The following is a 24,651-nucleotide window of genomic DNA, read 5'->3' as shown; positions in this document are numbered from 1 at the left end:
CCACAGAGCTCGGTAAGTGCCATTACTCGTCCTTCCTGGTAAGTCAAAGCCGTCCGCTGGCTGCCCTGCCACCTGCTCCGGGGCCTGGCACAGACGCGGCCCCACCTCGCCAAGTCACTGGGGATGCGCAGGCCCAGGCAGCTGAGCGGTGGCAGGTGGCAGGCCTCACTCTCGCCACTTCTGCAAGTTAGCCTGAGTCCGGGGGCGACAGGTGGGCTCTGGCACCCTGGAAGGGGACCCTGGACGGAAGCCAGGTCCTGCTCGCAGGCTCTCCGCTCTGCACACCTGGCGGGTCCCAGCCCTCTCCCACTGGGCTCCCTTCATTTCGTTTTCTCTTCCCGACCCTTCATTTTCATGCCACGCCCCTTCTTTCTTTAACACTCTAAGTATTAAATTTTTCTTGTCTCTCCCTTTGCCCTTGTGATCATTCTTCAGTCCCCTCCTTTTTTAAATCTTCCTACTTACTTTTTTGTCTTGGGAGAAAAAAAAAGAAAGCGTGAACCACACATTCTGAAAGATGGGGAACCTGGGAAGTCAGTCTGTAGGAGCAAAGTCTAACGCTGAAAAGCAGCTAAATTTAGTAGCTCGGAATACAAGGTGAGGCCTTAAAAAAATATCTCAGGTCCAGATGAGCTGTGACATCTCTGTTAGCAATGCTCCGTGAAGGGATCCGGTCTCTAAGGCTCACCTCTTGGACTTCGGGGCTTGGGAAATGGTCAGTATTCAGAGGTCTCTCACCTAACACTCACTTTTAGCCGCAGCCAGAAAGTGCACTTTCTCGGGAACCCCAGTTAGCAAGGAGCCTGGCCTCCCTCTGGGGAAATGCGGGAGGAGGTTCACATTCCTCAGGACAAACCAGAGGAACCAGGGTGGGGGTGTTTCCCAGGCGCATGTGGGCAGGCCTGGCCGAAGGGGCTGAAGAAGCAGGCAGCAAGGCCACCGCCCAGAAAGCCATGGGGCGACATCGCATGCACATGCCACGCCACCTTTCAGCAGCTTCCAGGGAGGGAGGAGGCCATCTCTGCCACCCACTGGTCCTTTGCCCGTCTGATGCCAGAGACACTCCTGTTTCCGGAGTCCTCCTGGGGCACCGTCATGAGCCAGATGCTGGGCAGTAGAGAGAACCACACACCTAGGCTGCTTCTTAAAAAAATCAAAACTGGTGCCAGGCAGGTAAAGAGAGGGACGATGCCAAGCGTTTCCTGGCCACTCTATTCTCCTAGGGGAGGGGACCCTGACAGGGCTAAGAGAAGGTGACCCCGAGGAAAGCACTATCTGGGGGCAATTTTTAGGAAACAAAGCACCCTCCACTCCACCCTATTTGCCAAGAATAATTTCCAAGGGCTCCTTTCCACCAAAAGCGGAGGGAGGGTTGAACACAGAACTCTCAGGCCTCCTGCTGCCTCAAGGGCTCAGAGCTTCCTGGGAGCCGCCGTGAGTGACCGAAGGAGTAATGAATGCGAAGGCGCTCTGCCCCTGCAGCGTGCTGTGCTGCCCGGGGGGGCGCAGAGGGACGTGCCCAGCATGCCCCAGGGGCTGGCCCACGATGGCGCTGAGCCCCCGAGGAGTCGTGCGACCCAGCTAGTATTAGGGTGTGGAGCTGCCTCTGCAGTCAGGGAAGAAACCTTATATCAGGAAGTTAATGTTACAGGGCTCTGGTCTTTCCAGGGCAGGCTTCGCCTTTCCAGCCACCCCGAGGAGGCCTCCTGGGCGCGGTATCACCTTGGATCCGAGCTCGCTGTTGTGAGCATGTTGAATTATTCACTAGCTATGGATATTGGCCTCGCTCTGGGGTCCCGGGGGCGGGGTATCTGGAGAGATGGAAAAGGATGCAGTGAGAATCCTCCAAATCCAGACTTGGGTGAAGGTCGAAAAGGACAAAGGAGTCAGGGGCATCCGATCCGTCTCTGCAGGAGGCGGGAAGTGGGCCGGGGGCACCAAGAACAGTCAGACAAGCTGCTTGCAACACCCCAACGCCTGTTGCTGGAGAGAGCAGAGAAGGCGACTGTTCTTAGAAACTTCACTCATTGCCTCCAGCCCCCCTACTGCAAAACCGGGGAGCCCCTGGGAGCCCAGAAGGAAGGCAATAGGTGGTGTGCGCTCCTCTCTGCTCCTATGTCAGTGCCCTCTGCCTCAGAGGGTATAAATAGAGAGAGCCCAAACTGTGCCTATGAAAAGAAAGAAGAGGCAGAGGCGGGGATCAGGTTCGTGATACTGTATTTCCATTGCCTCACCTGGCACCAGAGGGGGCGAGGGTCATGTTTCACATCTCAGGGATGTGCTGGATCAGGGAGGAATGTGCCTATGTCTGGGAGATCTGTGCCAGCTCCCATGCCCCATGCCCACATCACCAGCGCCGGCTCCTCGCTGTCTGGAACCAGATGACAGGGCTCCTCTTGCTGCAGGCTCTTATCACGCTGGCATGGGGGCTGACACCGGACCCTTCCGCGCAACTTCCCTTGGCAGTGCTGGGGCGTGCGTGTCAGAGGGTGCCGAGGCCCAGGCTGAGGCCGACGACCCTGAGGGAGCAGGCTGGGGGCCTGACTGGTGTCGCCCACCTGTGTCTGGGCCGGCATCATCTCAGCCCTCAGGGGCTGAGCCTGAGCTTAGAGACAAGCAGGTGGCGAGGTAATGTGATGTTACCTAACTGCACCCGGGGACTCTGCACTCTCAGAAGCCAGAGCTAATCTGGGAGCACTGGGAACTTTCTATCTAGAAAGTCATGGATGTCAGTGGGGAAAGGATGAAGAAAGCCTAATTCCAGGGCCAGGTGCCTGCGGGGACACTGCCTGAGCCCACGGTCGGTTCTAAAAGTCAAGAGGAAGCTGCTGCTCGTGCCCTCTGGGGCCAGAGCTTCAGGTAAGAGGCAGAGTCCTCATGTTTGGCCCCTCCCCTGACTGGGCAAGACCCTAAAAGAAAAGGGATTCCCCTGAAACTGGAATTCAAATCAGACTAAAGAGAGAACTTTCTTAAAAATGAAAGTGCAACTGACAGACAATATTATATTAGTTTCAGGTGCATAACAGCAATGCAGTATTTCTATGCCTTACAAAGTGTCCCCCACAATAACATTTATGTAACTTACAAAGTGGCCCCCGCAATACGTGTGACCCTCGGACACCATGCAAAGTTATGACGACACTATTGATTACTCCCTGTGCTGTGCACAACTTGGCTTGCCAGATACCGTAAGACAGACTGCTGTGGTGGGGCCTGGAGGCCCCTGGGAAATCCGGGCTTTTAATCACTGGGATTGGAAGCAAGGGTTTGTGGCAAATCACAGAGCTGCCCGCCTTGGCCGCGGAGGCTCTTCTGAGGCCACGGGGCTGGCTGCCTCTGGCCCTGCTCCGCCTAAGGAGCCTCTCCAGGCAGGAGGTGGGGGAGAGAGAAGGGAAATAGGATGAAATGTGGAGGAGGGAAGAGAGACGGCAGCTGTCCTCCCCAGCAACCGGCACAGAGTGGAGCAGGTACAGAGTGACTGGGACCGGAGCAGCGCCACAGGCTCCAAAGCGCATGCATCCCTTCGGCCTCCCGTGTAACTTGCCTACAAGTTCAGACCCATCGGCAGGCCGCACAGATGAATGGCCTGGCCTCCCCCAGCTGCCGAGGGGACATGTTTGGAAACCTCTCTCAGCAGAGCCGACCCCACCCACCTTGAACCAGCAGGCTCCCAGACATAAATAAACCAGAGCCCTTGTGCCTGCCAAGCTCTGTCTTCTTGGCAAGAGCCTCGGGCAGAGGGCGGCCCCTCACCCCCACCCCCCACCCCCAGCACAGAGGGGTGCTTATTTACGCTGGGCGGAGGGGAAGTCCCGCTGCTGAATCTGGTGGAGGAGTGTCCGGAGCCGGCCCTGCTTTAGCTGATGAGCCACTGGTTTCCCCCAGCTGGGCCTGGAGATAACACCTCCACAGGCGCAGGGAACTGTCCAGTCATGACATCATCTCCTCCTCCTTACTCCTCAGCACCTGGTCCTCTCCCCACCCTGCCTGCCCTCGAAGCCGGAGGGGGGGCGGGGGGCAGCAGGCTGGCCTGTCCGTACAAGCCCTCCTGCCACTGGGCCCTCTGAAGGCTGCCCAGACACCCTCTGTGAGCTCCCAGCTCCCCACCCGCCATGCTGCTCCCTGTGCTCAGGGGGACCGAGCACACTGCACAGAGGGGAAAGGGCGAGCAGGGCAAGGTCAGGGGCTGCTGGGCAGAGCTGGTTGTAACCCACACTCCTGCGCTAGCCTCTCCACAGAGCCTCCCGGGGACACTATGCACAGCCCAGAGGGGCGGGAGGAATGTGGTGACAGCTGGGGAGAGGTTTTTGTGGGTTTTTTTTTAAATTTGTTTTAATCCTCACCTGAGGATATTTTTTCCATTGCTTTTCAGAGAGAGAGGGAGGGAGGGAGGGAGGGAAGGAGGGAGGAAAACAGGGAAGGAGAAAGAGAAACATCGATGTGAGAGACACATCAATTGGCTGCCTCTTGCACACACCCCGACTGGGGACAGGGAGCAAACCTGCAACCCGGGTGTGTGCCCTTAACTGGGACTTGAACCCAGGACCCTTTGGTGCACAGGCCAATGCTCTACCCACTTAGCCACGCCGGCCAGGGCAGGGGAGAGGTTGTAAACAAGGCTGAAAGGGAAGCAATGAACGATCCAGACAGGGAAGGAACAGGAGAAAAGGGACACGGGCCGCTGACCCCTGCCAATCCGCTCCCAGGTAATGAAGGCAGGACGAAAGAGTTACTCAATTTTCCTGAGTACACATTTTCTAGAAACTGCTGCTCAGCAAAGAAAACATTAAAACAGAGGGTAGGGACTCATCCGCTGAGGCAGCCCATATCCACTGTCACTGCACCTATGACCAGTGGCTCCTGCTGCAGCCGCGGGGATTCCCAGGAGCAGGCCACACACTGATGGGGACCCAGATGTCGTGTCACCTGCCTTCTCTGTTCACCTGCCAATGCCCAGTGTACCAGCGGATGCTGACAATGTTTCTCCACTTTATAGATATGACAGAGTAGTTACCTTGCTCAGTGCCACACAAATAATAGAAAGCAGAATGGTGAGGCTGAGATGACAACTTTGTTGTTGTTTTAAAGGGACTTATTTAAGGCACAACCTCAAAGACAGCTAACTGGGTTTGGAGAGAACAAATGACAGCCAGACCACATCACCAGGGCAGAACTGCGGCTGGGGCTGGGGGCCCCATCCTGTCCCTCCGCGGAGCCCAAGCTCTCCTCGGGGGCTCCAGGGCCCCTACTTTCTTAGGTTAGGGTGGGGTGAGCCTCTCCAGGGCAGCCCAGGAACTTCGGCTGCCTCCGGGGTGTTTTGATAACTCAACCCCCGAGAGGACTCTGGACGGGGCTCTGGTCCGAAAGCCAGCTGGTACATTCTAAACAATGGCAAGGGGTGTTGTAGTGAGGGAGGCTTATGAATTAAAAATAGATGCTAGTAATCACCAGGGAGCTTGCAGAGAGCATGTGGGGCTGTGTTTACTCGAGAGAGAAGAATACCTCCTATTCATGCCAGAGACCAGGGGGGAACCACCACAGCTTCTCACACCAACCAATGGCCTCTGGGTCTGGGCAAGTCAGCTGACAGAGCAGGGCCCCCTCCCTGACCTGGCAGGACCCCCCCAGGGCCACACCAATCCCTGGAGGGACAGCTCCAGGTTAGGCAGCTGTGTAACCGAGGGAAATGTCAACAAGGAGATCAAGCCACCCGCCCTGGGCAGAGGCAAACCTGCTCACGGCAGATCTTGCATAAAAACATCGGATCTAGTCTCCTCCCTGCCGTGAACGAGCTGGGTACCCTCAGACAAGCAGCCCCTTGATTCCTCCCTCTAAGCCTCAGTCTATCCAGCTGTAAGACGCAGATCATAATGCCTGTTTCACAGGGATGTTAGTAAGATTAACCAGGCAGTGCACGTGACAAAGCTTTGGGGAGCTGAAAGCTTTCAATAGGGATAGAAAACAATCACAGGAACAACCATTTCCCCCATCACCACCCTGACCCCAGTCAGCTCACCCAAGAGTCTCTGGGCCTGGCCTCGGCTGGCAGCAAGAAGACAACCCTGCCTGCCCTCTGGGTTTCTCCAGGGCACCGTGAAGGCCAAATACGAGCCACACGGAAAACCCTGGGGAGAAGCTCCCCCGCCGGTGCTCCCAGCCGGCAAACATCTACAACCCTTCCCAGCGTCCCCCGGGGCCCACCGCCCACCCGCTCCATCTGCCCCAGGGGCAGAGACTACGGGGTCCATGTTCTCTCTTGTTAGAGTACAGTCGCTGCAGCACCAGCGACCTTCACTTAACAGAGCTGTTCTAATTTGATTTTTTAAATGTATTCTCTGACTCAGCAGTGAGCCGTGGGCCTGGCTGCCTCACATGCAGGGCTGACGGTTGTGCTGGGCCCCTCGGAGCCCCTGCCCCCCGCCCACCCCCCACACACATACACACAAGGCCATGCTACCCTTCTGGAGATACATCCAGATCTCACTCTTGGAACAGACTTCTTCACAGTTGAAACTTTGCTTGCGAATGGTCCAGCGCCACCGTTTTAAACACTGTCTACACACTGACAACTCCCCAGTGTATGCCTCCAGGCTGGACCTCTCCCCGAGACTCCAGATTTATTCGTCTGAGTGCTAGCATTTCCTCATGGGCGTTTAATAGACATCTCACATGTAGCATGTCTAAAACCTGCTCCATTTCTACCCCCACAGCCCTTGCCAAATATCTGTTCCATTTGCCTCTTCCCCCCAGCTCAGTTGAGGACAATTTCTTCTTTCCAGCTGCCAGGCCAAAACCACGCAAGCCATCTTGGCCTGCTCCCTGTCGTGCCCCACATCTGTCGGAAATGGATGTAGCTTGATCTCTGAAGCAAATCCAGAACCCACACTTCTTACCCCCACCCGGCTGCAAGCCATCACCTCCCCGCTAGAGGCTTCCAGCACTTTCTAGCTGGCTCCAGGCTCATGCCCTGGCTCACAGCACGTTCTCCACCCAGCAGCCAGAGTGATCTTCTTGAAAGGTGTCTCTCATCTGTATAAAAACCTTCTAATGACTTCCCATCTCACTTGAGAAAAAAAAAAAGTCAAAAGCCTTTTTCCTGGCCTACTGGGCCCTATGTGATCTGCAATCCTCCCTGACCATCTTTTAAAAAACGCTCAAAAAAATAAAATGAAATAAAAATAAAAATCACTCAAAATAAAGTTGCCCCAACCCCGTATCACTGGCCTGTCTCCTCCTCCAGACTACACGTGCTGCCACCCCTCCCACCACCTTCCTCAATGGCCTGGAAGTGGTTTCTTGCTGGTTACCAGTGACCCCCACAGCCCCACCTTGATACTTACTACCCATCTACATTCCCAAACCCAGATCCGACCTGCACCCCAGCCACACTCACTCTGTGGACTACTTCCTCCTCCTCCAAATGCCTTTCTCCTCTGGCTTCCGCCTCCTCTCTCCTACATACCTGGCTGCTCTGTCCCTGTGTGTCAGATCCCCCTTGGTCTCCTTCTCACTCAGCACATGCCCTCCCGGAGTCTCATCTACACCGACTTCCAGCTCAGTGCCGACTTCCGGGGCGCTAGGCCCAGCCCAGACCTCGCCCCATGAGCCCGGCTGCCATGGTGCTCTGTAGTTAAACAGCAAAATTGAATTTACCACTTTCCTCCCAAACATGCTCCTTCCGCCCGTGTTTCCTAACCAGGGAAAGGCCCGTCCCTAAACCCTGGAGCCAGCCTCTTGGCCCTCCCTTCTTCGTCTTCCATATCCACTTCTCCACTTACACTATTGATTCTAATGCCAAGTGTCTTCTGACTGTGTTTCCTCTCCATGTCTCACTGGCCTCAGTCTACCTGTCAGTCTCCCAAAGTGCTGGTCTCTCCAACCACAATGAGCCCCTAGGACAGTGGTTCTCAACCTTCTGGCCCTTTAAATACAGTTCCTCATGTTGTGACCCAACCATAACATTATTTTCGTGGCTACTTCATCACTGTAATGTGGCTACTGTTATGAATCATAATGTAAATATCTGATATGCAGGATGGTCTTAGGCGACCCCTGTGAAAGGGTCGTTCGACCGCCAAAGGGGTTGCAACCCACAGGTTGAGAACCGTTGCCCTAGGAGCCTCTGGCACCAGCTTTTGTACACACTGCACCTTCCCTCTCTGGTCCCCTCCACCCAGTTCTTTGCTGCCTAAATTATATTCCTTCTTCAAGATTTAGCTCGATGGCTTCCTCCAGAAGGTCTTTGCCAACTCCTCCTTCCCCTCCAGCCTCCCTCTCCTGAAGCTCCCACGGCCTCAAGCACAGCCTCATCACCCCATCGGTCCACTCTCCCCCGTCTCCCCGCTACTCAGCGAGCTCCCTGAGGACACACCTCTCTGGCTTGTTCACTCTAATAGCACAGAACAAGCATTCGATAAATACCTGTTACATGAATAAGTTCAGGAAGTACCAAACTAGACTGTCTCCTTGCTGAACAGCACTTCACGGATCCCGCCCCTATCTTCTTTGGTTGGTAATAATAATAAAAACGCCACTGTACCAGGCTCCATTCCAAGTATGTTACACATATGAAGCCATTTACTCCTACAACAACTCTATTATTATCCCCACTTTCAACTGGGGAGACTGAGGTACAAAGAGGTTAAGTGACTGATGGAGCTGGTGAGTGGCAGAAGCAGGGTTGTGCTCTTAAACACTGCACGTGACTCCTCTCAATAGCATGTTTGAGGAAAACACACCAAAATTAATATCAGCCTGAGCCTTTGGGATCATCTCTGGCTTTGGCTCAGTCTACCTCTGCCTCCTTCAGGCAGGCAGACTGATCTGCAGGCAACAGGTGTCCAAGCCCACTGTGCGGGGCCCCCAGCTCAGCCTTAGGTGCAGAACCACCCCCTGCGCCCCGAAACAGCACTTGCCTCTGAGTAGCCCCCCCACCTGAAAGGCCCTCACCTTGTCCCACCTTACCTTGTCCCCGATGCCCTCGGCCTCCTCGGCCAAGAGGTACACATTGCCACCATCCGCCAGCAGCAAGGCCGTGTCAGTGGTGGAAGAGGAACGGGGCCGGCACTGGTGCTGGTGCAGGATGGCGGCCAGGCTGCTGTCCTGGGGGGCCTTGCGCAGCAGGTGGGGGCTGCCACGCTGGGGCTCCAGGGAGCTGCTCTTGGTACGCCGGCTGCCGCCCCCGCTGCCGCCCCCGCTGCTGCTGTGCAAGCTGGCGCCCCGCTTGATGGAGGGCCGGGAGCGGATCTGCTGGAGCACACGGTTGAAGGCGGTGGGCCGGGCGGGCAGGTCGTGCAGGGACATGGCATAGGAGACCCGATGCATCTCGGGGGAACGCTCCTTCTCATCCGGGGAGTCATGGTCAGACACGCCCTGCTGCTGCGGCTGTGGCTGCGGCTGGCAATCCTGAGACGTCTGGTGCTCCCTCTCTCGTGACCGGCGGCGGCTGTGGAACAGGTGCTTCAGGCCGTGGCTGAACATGGAGCCCTCCGAGAGCTGCTGGGTTTTCTTAAGAGAGACAGACAAAGGGCCCTGGTGAGTGGAAAGTTCCCGAATGCCCAGTTGGTGGGCAGAAGTGAGGCGTCTGCTCTTGGGAGATCAGTGTAGCCCCTACAGCTGTCTGAATCTGAAAGACCCTTTAAGGGCCTATCACACCTAAAGGTCACGCCTTGCAGAAAGGTGGCCGCCCAGAACTGCTCCTTTCGTTCCAAAGAAATGCACCTCCATGGCTCCCCACAGGACATTCCCAACCCACACGTGGGGCCAGGGTTACTGGTGAGATCCTCGTGGCTAGTCTGGGCACAGGGGCATGCGCAGGGGCACACGCAGGCAGCTCGAGGTGGTTTCCCTCCGGTCTGATTCTCCCCCGCCCCCCAGCCCCTGCCTCATTCTAAGGTAGGTCAGGTCCTCCTTCAAGCTGCACGGGCTCCTCTAGACCACCAGGCATCCATCTCCAAAGAGGCCTCAGTGTGACACTCTGGGAAATCAGTCATACAATCAGGCTATGCTGTCGTAGCAGACACTGCTCACTGCCCACTCAAGATCTTTTCCCCTTTCTTTCTCATCAACCAAACTACATAGCCTTCATGCACCCTGCTAAAAATTCTTGCTTCATCAGGCTCCCTTGCAGCTAAGAGTAGCCACATGACACAGTTTTAGCCAAAAAAACAAAAAACAAACAAACAACAACAAAAACAAGGTGAGACTCTCTAGAAAGACTTGCTTCCCTAATAAAGGTCCTGGCCTTCCTACTTCTTCCCGACTGGAATGTGGAGGTAATGCTGGAGATGCAGCAGTCATCTTGCCGCTAGGTGCCTGGTATGGTATGAAGGTCTGTTTGCACACAGTAGAGCCTGAGAATTTGAGGGCCCTATGGAACCACCACACCAGTTGTGAGTGCCTATCCTGGGATTCCTGCTGCATGAAATAAATAAACCTCGCTTTGTCTATATAACGCTAGTATGATATTCTGTTATTTGGAGCCAATCTCGTTCCTGGTATTGTTAACAATAAAATAAACTTCACTGGAGATTCCAGGTCAGTGAGTACATCCACATGCCAGGAGGGTGGGACACACCCCAGTTCCTTCAGGACAGAAACTCCCGCACTTGGGACCCCTCCAGACCTCGCCCTATGTACCTCTTCCTCTGGCTGTTCTTCCGTGTCCCTTAGAACAAACTGGTAAACGTAAAAAAAATAAAATAAGTATGTCCAGCCGGTGTGGCTCAGTGGTTGAGCATTGACCTATGAACCAGGAGACCACGGTTCGATTCCTGGTCAGGGCATATGCCTGGGTTGCAGGTTCAATCCCCCATGGGGGACATGCGGGAGTCAGCCGATCTGTGATTCTCTCTCATCGTTGGTGTTTTTATCTCTCTCTCCCTGTCCCTCTCCCTTCTTCTCTAAAATCAATAAAACATATTTTTAATCAACAAATAAACTCTTATGGACATACCTTTAGTGTCGTCAGTAATGTAACCACTTCTTTAGCATATGTATCAAAACCTGCTGTCCAAATGAGAGCCTTTCCCCTCAGACTGGAACAATCCCAAGAGGCCCCGGGGCCCAGTGAGGCCCTGGCAGCTCTGCTGATGCTGAGATTCCCCACCTGCTCCCAGGCAGGGCGGCTCAGAGAGGCAGCTGGACCACCGGGCCAGGCGAGACAATGTGTGCTGTCATCCCAGACAGCTGTTCTGTCGGGGGCTGGTTTCTCTGGCCAGGATGAGCCCTCAGCAGAGCTCCAGAGCCAATGGGAGGAGGGCCGGGGACCGGGAGGACCAGGTGAGAACCCACAGTCTGTAACTCCTGGGCGGGAACTCTGAACCCAGCCATTTGGGGCCCCATGAGCCACATCTGGAGGAGCAGCCCTTCATCGCATGAGGCAGCCTCCGTCATTTTAAAAACATTCCAAAGGATTACACTTCCTGGATTTTCTTTTTTTTTTTTTTTCTAGAAACAAAACTTCCAAAGCAGAAAACTTAGACCGCGTGGAAACCAAAAGACGCCGCCTGTAGATCTGCGTCAGCTGCCCCACGCTCGCTGTGACTCTATCCCCCGCGTTGTCTGTGTAGACCGCTGCACAGACAGCGGTCTGTGACCACACGACCTGGAGCTGTGTAAAAGGTTAGCATTCTCATTTTCACCTCCCTGTCTCACCGCAATCCCCCAAGTGGGTGGGGCCCTGGCCTCACCCTTCCTACCGACCAGATAAATTACATCATCAGAACTCACTGTAAACTAACCTTTTGCAGTTTCAATGTGCTTTTCCTCCTGCATCATCTCACCTGGTTTTCCCAGAAATTAACAACAGTGACAGCAGTAACATTTCCATTTTTAGACGAGTAAATTAAAGCTACCACCATTCCCTCTCAAGAATGTAACTCCGGGACTGCCCCCGAGTTCAGGCTACACAATGCCAGGTTGCCCACGGGAGTCACCATCCCTCCGGGCCCGACGAGGCAGGACCACCTGAATCCACTCTGGGCCGAACCAACGCGTCCAAGGCAGCCTGGACCGGGGAGCACAGGCGGCTCTGGGCTAGAAAGGGCCAGATTCGCCGTCTCCAGACCAGGCATGAGCCAGGACACCTCCCTCCTCCTTATGCCCAGGCCGATACCAGACCTCCCTCCAGTGCCGTGGACGGGCCAGCTGGCTCTGGCCTTTGTCCAGCTGCTTCTGCCGAAGGGTCACATCACACATGACCAACTGCCTTTCTAGCATCCTATTCCAGGTCTTTCTCCTCTCCCCACCACTCCTAACCTGGCTTCTCCCACAGTGAGGTCAACCTTCCATATCCACTCAGGCAAAAAAAAAAAAAAAAAAAAAAAAGTCCCTTCCAAAGGTCCCAGCGCCCGGCAGCATTTCCTCTCCCCGCCCCCACTCAGCCCCAGGAAATGGGCGGAGGTGCCATGGACAGCAGCCAGCGCTGTCTGCCACACGGCCTTGCATCCTAACATCCTTGGTCCGCTTATTTTTAATATTACACAACAGCATTTTTCAAAGTGCTGTCCAACTGATGCTGTCATTGCAGCCTGAGGCCAGCCTACCCTCAGGAAGGAGGAGTGACGGATACAGCAGCAGTGTCTCCGTTTCGCAGGGGAAGACACTGAGGCCAGCACCGCTACGTGGCTCATCCAAATCACACAGACAAACCCCCAGCTTCTGAGGGGCTCCCCTGCTCACACACTGGCCCCCCACCCCAGAGCGGACACGGTGGCTATCTGTCTCCCGGGACAGTGGCAAAGGCAGGTTCAGAACAAAACAAAAGCCTGGGCCAGGAGGCGCACGGCCCCCGGGACTGAGCGGCAGCTCCACCCGTGTCACCTGCAGGACCTGGGCAAGACCTTCGACGCTGTGGCTTCGTGTCACACCTCCCCACCTGTGTGGCAGGTGAAGGGACGCGGGACCTCTGGCCCAGCAGCGTGAGGAGTCGGCTCAAGCCTGTGGTGGGCGCGAAGGAAGGGAACGAAAAAGTCCAAGGATAGTGGGGGCGGGTGAGCTCCACAGCCAAGGGCTTTTCCTCACAAGGTGCAGGGCGGCCGGCCGGGCTGCTTCTGCACGTGGGTGCCAGGGAGGAGGTGGTGAAGGAGTTTTGATATAACATGGTGTGTTAAAAGCAACAACAATAACAACTCAGCACGTCCACAGAACCAGTCTTAAGTTTGGGGAACGAGGAAAACCATGGTGACTAGCCGGAGGGAACTTAGCCACCAACGCAGCAGAAGGCACCACCTGCTCTGACTAACAGGTTCCAGCTACTAAATGTCACTTGCTTTTCCACGCGGACTTTTGCTTTTTCCCCAGCGGCCAGACACCAGTTTTGGGGGCCAAATGAAGCCACGTAGTAGGAAAAGCTGGTTCAGAGTCAGAGGTGGGCACAAACAGAGGTTTCCTGGCTCACAAGAAAAAGCAAGATCTACCCCCAAACAGCCCAGAGGTTGGAAGTGAGCAGAAAGAGAGCTTCCGGCGTCAGCTGCCTATGCATGGGGAGAGGACGAGGGGAGGGTGCCGCTTCCTTCCCTGGAACTCTCTCTAAGGGCAGGAAGGACCCCATCTTCTTTGGTGACATCATCCTCTCCGGAAGAAAGGGAGGACTCGATCCTTCCTGAGATGCCTGTGGTCTCTGAACAGCCAGGCTCCATCTGTTGTCCTCCCTGGGTGTGGGTCCCCCAAAGAGGAAGTTCGCTCCCAGATCTGCACACACAGCTGCATGAGGCCAAAAGGAAAATGCTTCGAGGTACAGAGTCCCTGCCACCATCTGATGAAAAGCAGCCGAAGTGGCTTCTAATTCCTACAGGTCCCTGTGCTCCTAACAACTCCCAGAAAAGCTGAAAGCATCTTGCAAAGTCACACTAACCTACAGCTCACGTATCCCACCTGGCAGCTGACGGCATGTCCCTTCCGCACGCTTGGGTCTGAAACTCCCTCTGTCCCCCACAAAGGTTTGGCTGTGAGGGTTCAGGGGGGTGACTGGGTCACAGTGAGCCTCAGTGAGCCTAAGTCGCCAACGTTTCTCTATTTATAGGGTCTCTATGGAAACAGGACCAGCATTAGAGAGCTAATCGCTGTAAAAACCCACAGAGTTCTCCTATCTGGGATGCAAAGTGAATTGCAGAAGTCTCCAACTGCTCTTCAGAAGCTTCGGGCGGGGACCCCGGGACTGGAGGGGGCAGGGGCTGCCACCCCAGGTCTGGCACCAAAGAGCACACGGAAGAGTTTCTATTAGAAGCGCAGTGATGAAAGACTTTGTGAATCATTTCTTCTCCAGCATCAGAGCTGACATTAAAAAACAGACCTCAACTCGGGCAAATGATTTCCCCACTCCCACTTTTATTCTAGTTCCTCCTTTCCTTGGTGCAGCGGTTCTCAACCTGTGGGTCGCGACCCCTTTGGGGGTCGAACGACCCTTTCACAGGGGTTGCCTAAGACCATCGGAAAACACATATATAATTACATATTGTTTTTGTGATTAATCACTATGCTTTAATTATGTTCAATTTGTAACAATGAAAATACATCCTGCATATCAGATATTTACATGACGATTCATAACAGTAGCAAAATTACAGTTATGAAGTAGCAACGAAAATAATTTTATGGTTGGGGGTCACCACAACATGAGGAACTGTATGAAAGGGTCGCAGCATTAGGAAGGTTGAGAACCACTGCCTTAGTGGCTTACAGAATTCTGTCTAGAGCAGGGGTGGGCAAACTTTTTGACTCGAGGGCCACAATGGGTTCTTAAACTGGACCAAAGGGCCGGAACAAAAGCATGGATGGAGTGTTTGTGTGAACTAATATAAATTCAAAGTAAACATCATTACATAAAAGGGTACGGTCTTTTTTTTTTTTTTTTTAGTTTTATTCATTTCAAAAGGGACGGATCCGGCCCGCGGGCCGTAGTTTGCCCACAGCTGGTCTAGAGCCAACACAAGGTGGGACAGTGACCTCACCAATCGGGTCATTAGGCAGAACACACCATCTGCAGTGAGCTCACCACCCCCCACCCCTGCTCTGAACTCTAGACTCTAGACCAGTGATGACGAACCTATGACTCGCATGTCAGAGGTGACACACGAACTCATTTTTTTGGTTGATTTTTCTTTGTTAAATGGCATTTAAATATATAAAATAAATATAAAAAATATAAGTCTTGTTTTACTATTGTTGCAAATATCAAAAAATTTCTATATGTGACACGGCACCAGAGTTAAGTTAGGGTTTTTCAAAATGCTGACACACCGAGCTCAAAAGGTTCGCCATCACTGCTCTAGACGCAGTGGTTCTTAACCTTCTGGCCCTTTAAATACAGTTCCTCATGTTGTGACCCAACCATAAAATTATTTTCGTTGCTACTTCATAACTGCAATGTTGCTACTGTTATGAATCGTAATGTAAATATCTGATATGCAGGATGGTCTTAGGCGACCCCTGTGAAAGGGTCGTTCGACCGCCAAAGGGGTTGCGACCACAGGTTGAGAACCGCTGCTCTAGCGAGCACATGATCTGCAATTAATCGTGTCCTGCCTCATGCTATGGCTTCCCCTGCTTCCTCAAAGTCACCCAACTTTTCACTGGCTTTTGGACGAAGTTCACAATGAGAATATGCGTGGATGGAGGACAGGACCTATATCATCTGTATCTTTGTGTCCCTGATATTACCTGGCAGAGACCTCAACACAAACATGGCGAGTGCTACTTAATTATGTTTATTTTCTGAGTGGAACTATCCAAGTCTACAAAAGTATCTTTAAAAGGTCATTTCATCCTTAGTCGGGCCGCTTTTTCTGGTGTCTAGCCCAGATCCCTCCCGCTGCATTTTAAACCCTTGTCTGAGTAACTGACAAGATCCAGCTGGCGTGGAGGCACATGGCAGACCCAGGAACCCCAAAGTGTTCACTGTCTCCACCCGTGGCTCAGGTGGGGCTCGGGTCCCCACTGCCGGCTTTGTTTTCCAGGGCGGGCGTCCCTCAGTTAACTTGGCTGAAATAAGGAAGCCTTTCGTCATTTGGTTTGGAAAGTCAAGGGCTGTCTTTCTCACATAATCACGAAACGTACCTGCTATCCCTCAACAGCTTTGCTCTAACTTCTTAATAAGGAGAGAGGCTGACGCGTTTGGCTGGCTGAGGTGGACCAGTCAAGCCCCCGTTCTAAGAAGGACCCTCCTCGTCTATGAGGATGTCAAAAGGAGATGCCATTTCCTACAGGAGCGATGGAAGTGGAGATGGGTTTTAAGTTGGCCTCCAAGACCATCACTGAGAAGCCAGCTGAGCTTTTTCCCAGCCCCAACACTCACATTTTTTTAAAAAACTTCAACCCCAAATTCAGATCCCAGCAGATGTTTCCGTTCCTTGAGGGAGAGATTCTTGGTAATGGGATTGGCAGCTAAGACACAAGTAGATGCACTGAAAGGACATTCGGTAAATACTGAGCCTGCAGGACAGTTCCCACTAGAACCAGGCAGCTGGGAATTGATCTAGAACACACGTGGCAGGAGAACAGAGAGATTCTTTGCCACATGCTTTCCCATCGGGCACTGGTTCCTCCTGAGCCTGTGTACAGGGCTGCTCTGAATATTACTGAAGACAGAGGGGATGGGAGTGGGGCAATCCCAGGCCTCCGGAGCCCTGCCCTCCTCACATTAAGTGCAGGTGGGATAAAAACAGGTGATCTCACCCTAGCCCAGTGGTCGGCAAACTGCGGCTCGCGAGCCACATGCGGCTCTTTGGCCCCTTGAGTGTGGCTCTTCCACAAAATACCGACTTCTGTGCATGGGCCACGAAGTTTCAATCTCACTGTACATGCGCACCCGCACGTGGTATTTTGTGGAAGAGCCACACTCAAGGGGTCAAAGAGCCGCATGTGGCTCACAAGCCGCAGCTTGCCAACCACTGTCCTAGCCGGTTTGGTTCTGTGGGTAGAGCAGCAGACCACAGACTCACAGACTGAAGGGACCCGTGTTCGATTCCGGTCAAAGGCATGTACCTCAGTTGCAGGCTCGATCCCCAGCCCGGGCGTGTGCCAGAGGCAACCAATCCCTGTGTCTCTTTCACATCGATGTTTCTCTCTCTGTGTCTCTCCCCCTGCCTTCCACTCTCTCTAAAAATAAACAATGGAAAAATATCCGCGGGTGAGGATTAACAAACAACAAAACAAACAGGTGACCTCACCATTCTTCGACATCCTCCACCGGCCCTGACTACTTACAGGGCTGGGAAAACAAGCGCCATCCCCGCCAAAAAGGATGCTGTCCCTAGAGGCACCTGGCACCTGCCATTTCATTCCCCATCTAGAAAGGCCCGGTCTTCTTGTTTGATAATTAACATCCACCCTTACTTTAACATCTTGCTCTCTGTCCACCTCCCCCAGAACATCTTTTCCATGTGCTTCTGACTCCATCGTATGATGCTTGAAGCACCTTGAAACTCATGTGTCCTTTGATGGGTGACTTATTCTTGCAAGTACTCCATCCTGTTTGACTGGGAGCTCACCTAGAGGCAGAAGCAGTGCCTATTGCCAAAGAACTCATCTTCCATGACCTTGCTCTGAGGTCGACCTCAATCCTGCCTCCCCCCAGGGCCCAGCTCCCACCTGAGATTGCAGCGGTCTCCACACCTCAGCACCTCACTTCTAAAGGAGAACCAGGAGCCTCAAGGTGCAGCCAGGCCATACAGAGCCACACGCTTGCCAGGGTAACCTCCCCTTGAGTCCCAGAGCGCACACTCCTTCATCCCGCCCACATTCCTATGAATAATAGCTTGTCTCCTCCACTGAAAAAGCGGAGAAACCCAGACCCGTTAATTTTATCAAAACCCTAGGCCTTAAAAAAAAAAAAAAAAAAGTACAACAAACAAAAGAACAGAACAAGAAGCGGAGTTTCTTGGGAATGCCAACGTTCTCTTTCTTGACTTGGGTAGCAGGGAGATGGGGTGTTTGTTTTGCGACTGTTACTTAAAGCATACCTATCTTTTCAGACACTGGTGTATATGCATGTCGTATTTCACAGTTTAAAACAGTGCCTTTCCCCCTGAAGGCGTTCAGTACCCGTGGACCGTGCTCCCTTCTCCAGTGGGCCCTCGGCCGGAGAGCTGAGAGAACAGGGCCGCTGTGGGGTGCGGGCTGGAGCAAGGCGCTCACCAGCAAAGGCGGGGGAGCGGCCGTGACCTGCCCTGGGCTTCTAATTGCTTTTCCTGGTCTTCCTGCGTGGGACCAGTGTATGGTGGGAATGAAAGCACATGAGCAGGAACCCAAATGGGTCTTGGGTCAAAAGCACTTCGAATAATGGAATTTGGAGCCACTCCCTGTTTCTTCCTGGAAAAATATAAATACTGCCCAGAAATCCCTGGGGAAATTATTCGCAGGGGCTTTTGTGAGGGAAAAGTGAACCTCCAGGGAAAGGCTTCTGGCCAGCACATCCAGACCCTTCCTTTCTGGAAATTCCTCCTGCTACACCAGAAGGAGGGGGGGGAGGGGGAGGAGGAGTGGGGGCCAGGGGAGGGGGGAGAGAGGGAAGGGGAAAGAGGGGAGAGGAGAGGAGGTTGGGGGTTTCCTCCCCTGCCTTCAGCTTCTGAACTGCATCAGGACAGGACCAGGGACCTGTGCTTAGCCACTCCCCCTCCACCCTCATCCCCCCACCTCTACCCTCCCCCTGCCCCCAACCTCAGCAACGTCTATCACCTGCTGTATTTGTAACAGGAATGTGTGCTGCACGTCCCTTTCTGCCATTTTCCCGAGCTCATCCCCACTCCCATTCTCCCTGGAGCTGGGCTCCTCGCTGGAGAATTCCAGTGTACTTTTGGTCAGCCAGCACTCTCCGTGGCCAGCAATCCTGGCATTTCCTAGCAGGGCTTCTGGGAGCAGCAAAGGACTGGATAAGGATGACCGTGCAATCAAGACATGAGCTCGCGGGGTTCGACAGGAGCCCAAGCCACAGAGGGGAAGGGTGTGACTTCTGGATTGCCCCCAGCTAGCTGCATAAGCCTCCTGTAGGGCAATGTTCATTTTCAGCTTGTCAGTTACGGCTTTAGGATGGCTCTTAAACTCGTTAAGATAGTTGCTTAACTATTTCCCCTTCTTTTCACTGGCCCGCCTCACCCCGTAACCACAGATGCAGGCCACGGGAGCAGAAGTTTACAGTGCAGAGCGAGGTGCTCCACAACGCCCAAGGACCGAAGGGCTGAAGGGTGGAAGGACGGGGAGGGAGACCGCAGGCCGCCACTGGTCAGGGCATCGTTCAGATCTCTCTGGCAAAGACTAAAATGCTCTCTTCTCCCCACCCCCTCACCTCAGCGGAGGTGCTTCACAGAAGGCCTCTTACTTTCTTTGCTCCTTTCTCAAGATGACTTCCTCCAATGCACTCAACCCATCACCATGCCTGCAGCTGTCACAGAACACAGAAGTGGGACTGAGGGACCAAAAGTGCCCTTTCTCCAAAGTTTAAGATGAAAACAAGAGCAAACCGGAACTGCTGGTCTCCCTGGGCCAAACACAGGTGTGAAGCAGGGGGTGTTAAAAATTAAACTTGCCCCTTTCTGGTACTGCCATCAAGTCGAAAGCAACCCAGCTTCGACCCCGTGCTAGACAGAGCCAATGGTGGAATTTTCCCATCGCTGGGAAACTGTGCCAGCATGGGAAAACAAGTCTGGGCACATTTAGTATTTCTAGCCCCTTTCTCCAGAAAAGGGGCTCAGAAAAGTTGAGTGATTTGCCGGAGATCACACAGCAAAGCAAACTGCAACAGCCCCCAAGTTCATGTCTGGCTCTGAGGTCCCTTCCCTGTAAACATGTGTGAAAGCAGACAGAGATAAACACCCCGCCTGCCTCCCTGTGCTCCCACCAGCAGGCAGCAGCTCTGTTTTCTAACTCCTTGCTGCCAAGCTGGGTCCATAGGGCTGGGATCCGCCTCAGTGGTATGTTTTCTCGGGGATGGGAGTGGGAGTGGGAGGATCCAACTCCTTTTGTCACACCTGGTGTTAATTTTGGTTCAGGGGAGTTCAGCATTCAATATCATATGTAGAGGTGTTGCTATTTTTACCGCAACCAGAATGAAGGTGGAGGGAGAGAGAGAGAGAGAGAGAGAGAGAGAGAGAGAGAGAGAGAGAGAGAGAGAGAGAGAGAGAGAGAGAAGGGTTATAGAGTGAGGTGAACCAGCTTCTTAAAGTAGCTTTATCTACAAAGGCAGACACTGCAGCTTTCACAACACAAACAGCCCATCTTGGGGGGGGTGGGGGATGGAGGATGAACGGAGCCCAGTTTCCACTGCTGGCCTAAGCTAGGGTGTGGGGGGCTTCTGGGCTGCTCTTTCTGGACTCAGGCTGAGGGTCCACCTGATTAAGGAATCAGAGTTCGCTGGCCAAACTCATCTACAGCGGCCCGGAGTGAAGCTGAAGCCTGCAGCAGAAGGCTGGCCCCTCCCCACGACAGCATTCCGGGCATCCCTGTCCCTTCCCCATCTCCTTTAAAATAGGACCCACACCTCCTGAGCACACAGGGTGGGCTCAGGGGTGACAGCCGGGCCAGGCCCCAGCGTCCTGTGCACAGCCTAGCCAGCAGAGCTCATCTTCAGACATGAGGCTAGCCCCAAGCGGGCAGCAGAACCAGAGGTCACATTCGAGTAACTACTACCATTTTTTTTTAAATGACACACAAGGAGCTAGCGGTCCCCCACCTCATCCCTCCCCCAAGGAACACAGACAGGTAACACACAGGTATGAGCACACTCACCTGCGCTCTGACTTCCTGACTCTGAGCCGCTCAGGCCAAACGAGGAATGTCATTGGCTTATTCTGCTGAGCTCCTCAGTATCTGCTGCTATAGGATACAGGCTTTCCTGAACATAGCGAGTCCGTTCACTCCCCTAGTCAAGACCTCGCACCCCGTCTGGAGAAAATCTCCTCGAGGCATCAACCGCCAAGGCATCTAAGTTCCTCCCTGGGGCTGACATCTCGCTCAGTCTGGAGGTGAGCTGGCTGGAGACGCCTAAGCCTGCAGTCCCCGCTCCAGCAAAGGTGCATTTATTTATCGCTGCTGCTGTTTTCATTAATACAGAGACATACTCAATACAGCTCGGTAATTTTCTCAGCACCCTCAGGCTGGAAAATAAACCACTCCTCCCCGCTGCGTGTGATCAGCTCTCTCTCGGATTCTGGTTCAAACTGCCGGCTCAGCATGTGTGCAACTTGAACCGAGGCCCCAAACCAGCCCAAGTGCTGGGCCACCTGTCAGTTCTCCACCCGGGGGTTGGTTCCACAAGCAGGCACGGAAGGGATCGCCAAGCACTAGCTTAACCTCTGGCTCCACCTAACGGCAAGAGATCCACACTCCCCTTTCACAGATGGGCAAACTGAGCTTCATCCAGAAAGGTCTCCAAAGGAGGAAACTAATTCAGCAAAGAAGACCAACGGTCCTGTTTGGCCTTCCCGGCTGTCATTTCCTCCCCCTGCTATCTCACAGGACGGAAAGTGGGTGTCAACATTTTGGTTAGCATCTTGGATTTCTCCAGCCCTTTGTCTGAGACTAAGCACTTCACACATATCTTTCAAACAATCTTTATGGGTGAGTCACTAGAAGGTCTGCTGAATAATGAGGAACAAACACAGAAGCCTGAAATGGAGCCGAAAGACAAGAGGCACAAATGGTACCTGAAGTCCAGCCCCGGGTTCTGGCCCAACATCCTCTCTGACCTTTGCCTGGCTTTCCCAGCACTCGCATCCCGTTAAAGCACTTGGGCGCCGGCTGGCCCGGCCAGGGGAGGGTCTGCGCTCACCTTTAAGTCGGGAGGCTTGCTTCGGGGTCCCGGGTTGGGCGCAGCGCCCGCGTCTGAAGTTGGCCCGCCGGCAGAGTTAGCACCCATGGCCAGCCCGGGCCGGGGGTCCGCGCCGGGCAGGTGGCAAACGGCATCTTCCAGCCCCGTTCCATCCTCCTCTCCCTGCTGTTGCTGCAGCTCGTCCGATTTGCACCTCTTCATGCTGTATGTGGGTCGGCCCGGGGAATCTGTCCTTCCGGGGAGCCGTCTTGGGGGGAGACCGCACCCCCTCTTACACTCAGAAACGAGGCCCAGGGTCTAAGTGACCAACGAGGGAAGGAGTCGACGGAATACAATTCCTTGGATCGAGAAATAAATCTTTAAAGGAGAGGGAGGGAGGAACGAGGAGGGGAGCCTTGGTTACAGCTTGGAATAGTTCCCGATGACCTGGAGCGCGGAGGCAGAGCACAGTGGAGGCTGGCCGGCGGGAGTCCTTGGGCGGTCATGGCAGCGGGAGGGGGAGGAGGGTGGCCCCCGGCCCCCGAACTTTCTGCTTCAGGGCGCGGGCCGGGCAGGGGAGCTGAGCAGCGCAGCGCATCCCCCTGGGTTGGCCGGGCTCTGGGCGAGGCAGGGCAGGGGGCAGCCGGCCGGGCAGGACCTCGGCGGCCGCCCTCGGCGCCGGCTGGGGCCCCCGGCCCTGCCCCCGGCCCTCGCCCCGCATGGACCGGTCGCGGAGCCTGCGGCGCGCGGCGCGCCGGGCCTCCTCGCTCCCCGCCCGCGGCCCGCTCCCCGCCGGCGCGCCGGCTGCTGCAAAGCCGCCACCGCAGCCAAAGCCAACGGCGAACGCAACCTACCCGGCCCGGCGCCTCCGCCTGGCAGGGGAAGGCGAGGCAAGGAAGGAGTGACAAGGGCAACGAGCCAATGGGAAGCCTGCAGGGCCGAGGGGGCGTCGCGCGGCCACGTTTTAGGGTTGGTTGCACGGTGGGCACCCCCAAAAGTCTGGAGGGCTCTGCCCGGGCGTCCTGGCATTGCGGAGAGGGCTGCGGAGTAGGGGCGGGGACAGCGGGCCACCCCGGACCTGGCTGACAGATGCTGCAGGGAACCTCCCAGGAAAGACTCTCGGGATTACCCCCCACCCACCCAGTTTTATTTGGTGGGGAGGGGCGCAGTAGGTATGCTTGTCATCACTGCTTTTTTCACTCTAACTTTGCACATTATATGCATACTAGAGTACTGGTGCTCGGATTCGTGCACCGGTGGGGTCCCTTGGTCTGGCCTGCCGGATCAGGCTGAAACCCGCAGTCCAACATCTCCCTAGGGTCCCAGATTGCGAAAGGGTGCAGGCCAGGCTGCGGGATTCCACTGGTGTGCGAATCCATGCACCAGGACTCTAGTATGCATATAAGATCTTTGGTTGATCTCTTCTCACCCTCCCCCCTTCCCTGCTTCCCTCTGAGATTCATCAGTCTGTTCCATGTTTCCGTGCCTGTGCTTTGAGTGTCTGCCCCCTGGTGGTCAGTGCACGTCATAGCTACTGGTCAACAGTTGAATGGTCGGACAGTTGGACACTTAGCATATTAGCCTTTTATACATATAGACTAGAGGCCCAATGTATGAAATTCGTGCAAGAGTAGGCCTTCCTTCCCCCGGCTGCTGGCACCAGCTTCCCTCCCTAGGACCTGGGTTTTTTCCCTCACAGCCCCAGCTTCATCCAGAAGGTCGTCCGGAAGAACTTCTGGCTGAATTAGCATATTACGCTTTTATTGTTATAGATATATAGCTATCCCTTCAATGTGGAAGACCCTGGTCCCTAGGAAACTTGGTCTGAAACAGAAACTCATAGCTACATTCAGCGCTGCAAACGCAAAGGGAAGGGCGCTTCTTCTGTCCTGTTGCCCCTTCCCCCACTTTAACTCTCACGAGTCTTAGCTTTATGCTCAGGAATGACAAAGCCTTTCATATTTGAACCCAATGATGAGTGTGAGCATGCCTTGTAAACTGTAAAGAGCTTTTTAAATAAGAAAGGATATTAATGACAGGAGAGGGGACGTATGGAAGAGAAGGAGAGGAATGCAATCTCTTTTTCCCATAAATCTCAGCCAAACTGCACCGAGTAATCTGAAGGCAGAAGAGAGCAAATATTGGGGTAACCAATATACAGAGCCTAGTAATAACAAAGCCATCCGCATGCCTACTGTGTGCTTACTTTTTGCCCGTCCAGCAGCCTAGAACAGCAGTTCTCAAAGAATGGTTCTGGGACCAGCAGCATCAGCAGCACATGGAATCTTGATAGAATGCAAATTATTGGACACCGAATCAGACATCTGTTTTAACAAGCCTCCAGGTATTTCTGATGCAAGCTCACATTTGAGAACCCCTGGCCCAGACTGTTAGTGAAGGGGACACTGACTCTGTGAGTCACAGTGACGATCTCCACTGTTTCACAGTTTAACAATCCTTTTTACACCCATCATACTGTTCTAGCCTCATGTCAGTCCTATTAGCCTGTGAGTTTCTTGACTCTCTTCCATCTGCTTCCCATTCTAATCACTCACCTTAATGTACATCCTAGAAGAGCCTAAGGTGTTAAGAGTTTACTTTCTAAACTAGGCAGCTCCATTTTTAGAAGATGGGAACTTAGGATGGGTTGGGAATGTAAAACCACCCGCCACATCCACTACACAGTATCAGACACAATGTAGAAGAAACACAAGCTGCAAGCCTGTAGCATTTCCAATGGTGCGGGAAAGGCGGAATGCCATGAAGACGCAGGCAGATCTAGACAGAACCAGTGGACAGGTTCCCAGGGTGCCAGATGTCAGGCAGAGGCGTCTACTGCCCCCTGTCTGACTGGCCCCCGAGACGTGCAGTCCTACAAGCCTGTGAGTCAGTCTTGGGGGGCAAGCAGT

The 24,651-nt window shown here is 54.1% G+C and overlaps 1 protein-coding gene across 2 annotated transcripts in view; it reads right to left on the bottom strand.

The window, feature by feature from the left end:
- Positions 1-22,600, bottom strand: part of TMCC2 (transmembrane and coiled-coil domain family 2) — a 36,643-nt gene extending 14,043 nt beyond the window's left edge. The window contains exons 1-2 of one of the 2 annotated variants that reach the window (XM_059673503.1): positions 21,764-22,600; positions 8,965-9,507 (exon numbers count right to left, since the gene is read on the bottom strand). In XM_059673503.1, coding sequence (XP_059529486.1) covers positions 8,965-9,507; positions 21,764-21,964 — 744 coding nt within the window. In that variant the 5' untranslated portion in view covers positions 21,965-22,600. Of the gene's footprint in view, positions 1-8,964; positions 9,508-20,721; positions 21,166-21,763 lie in introns of those variants that run through there. The other variant, XM_059673504.1, reaches the window with a different exon arrangement.
- Between the last annotated feature and the right edge of the window lie 2,051 nt (positions 22,601-24,651).

This window comes from Myotis daubentonii, chromosome 18 (genome assembly GCF_963259705.1).
Source record: "Myotis daubentonii chromosome 18, mMyoDau2.1, whole genome shotgun sequence".
NCBI lineage: Eukaryota > Metazoa > Chordata > Mammalia > Chiroptera > Vespertilionidae > Myotis > Myotis daubentonii.
This window is presented reverse-complemented; position numbering and strand designations above follow the sequence as displayed.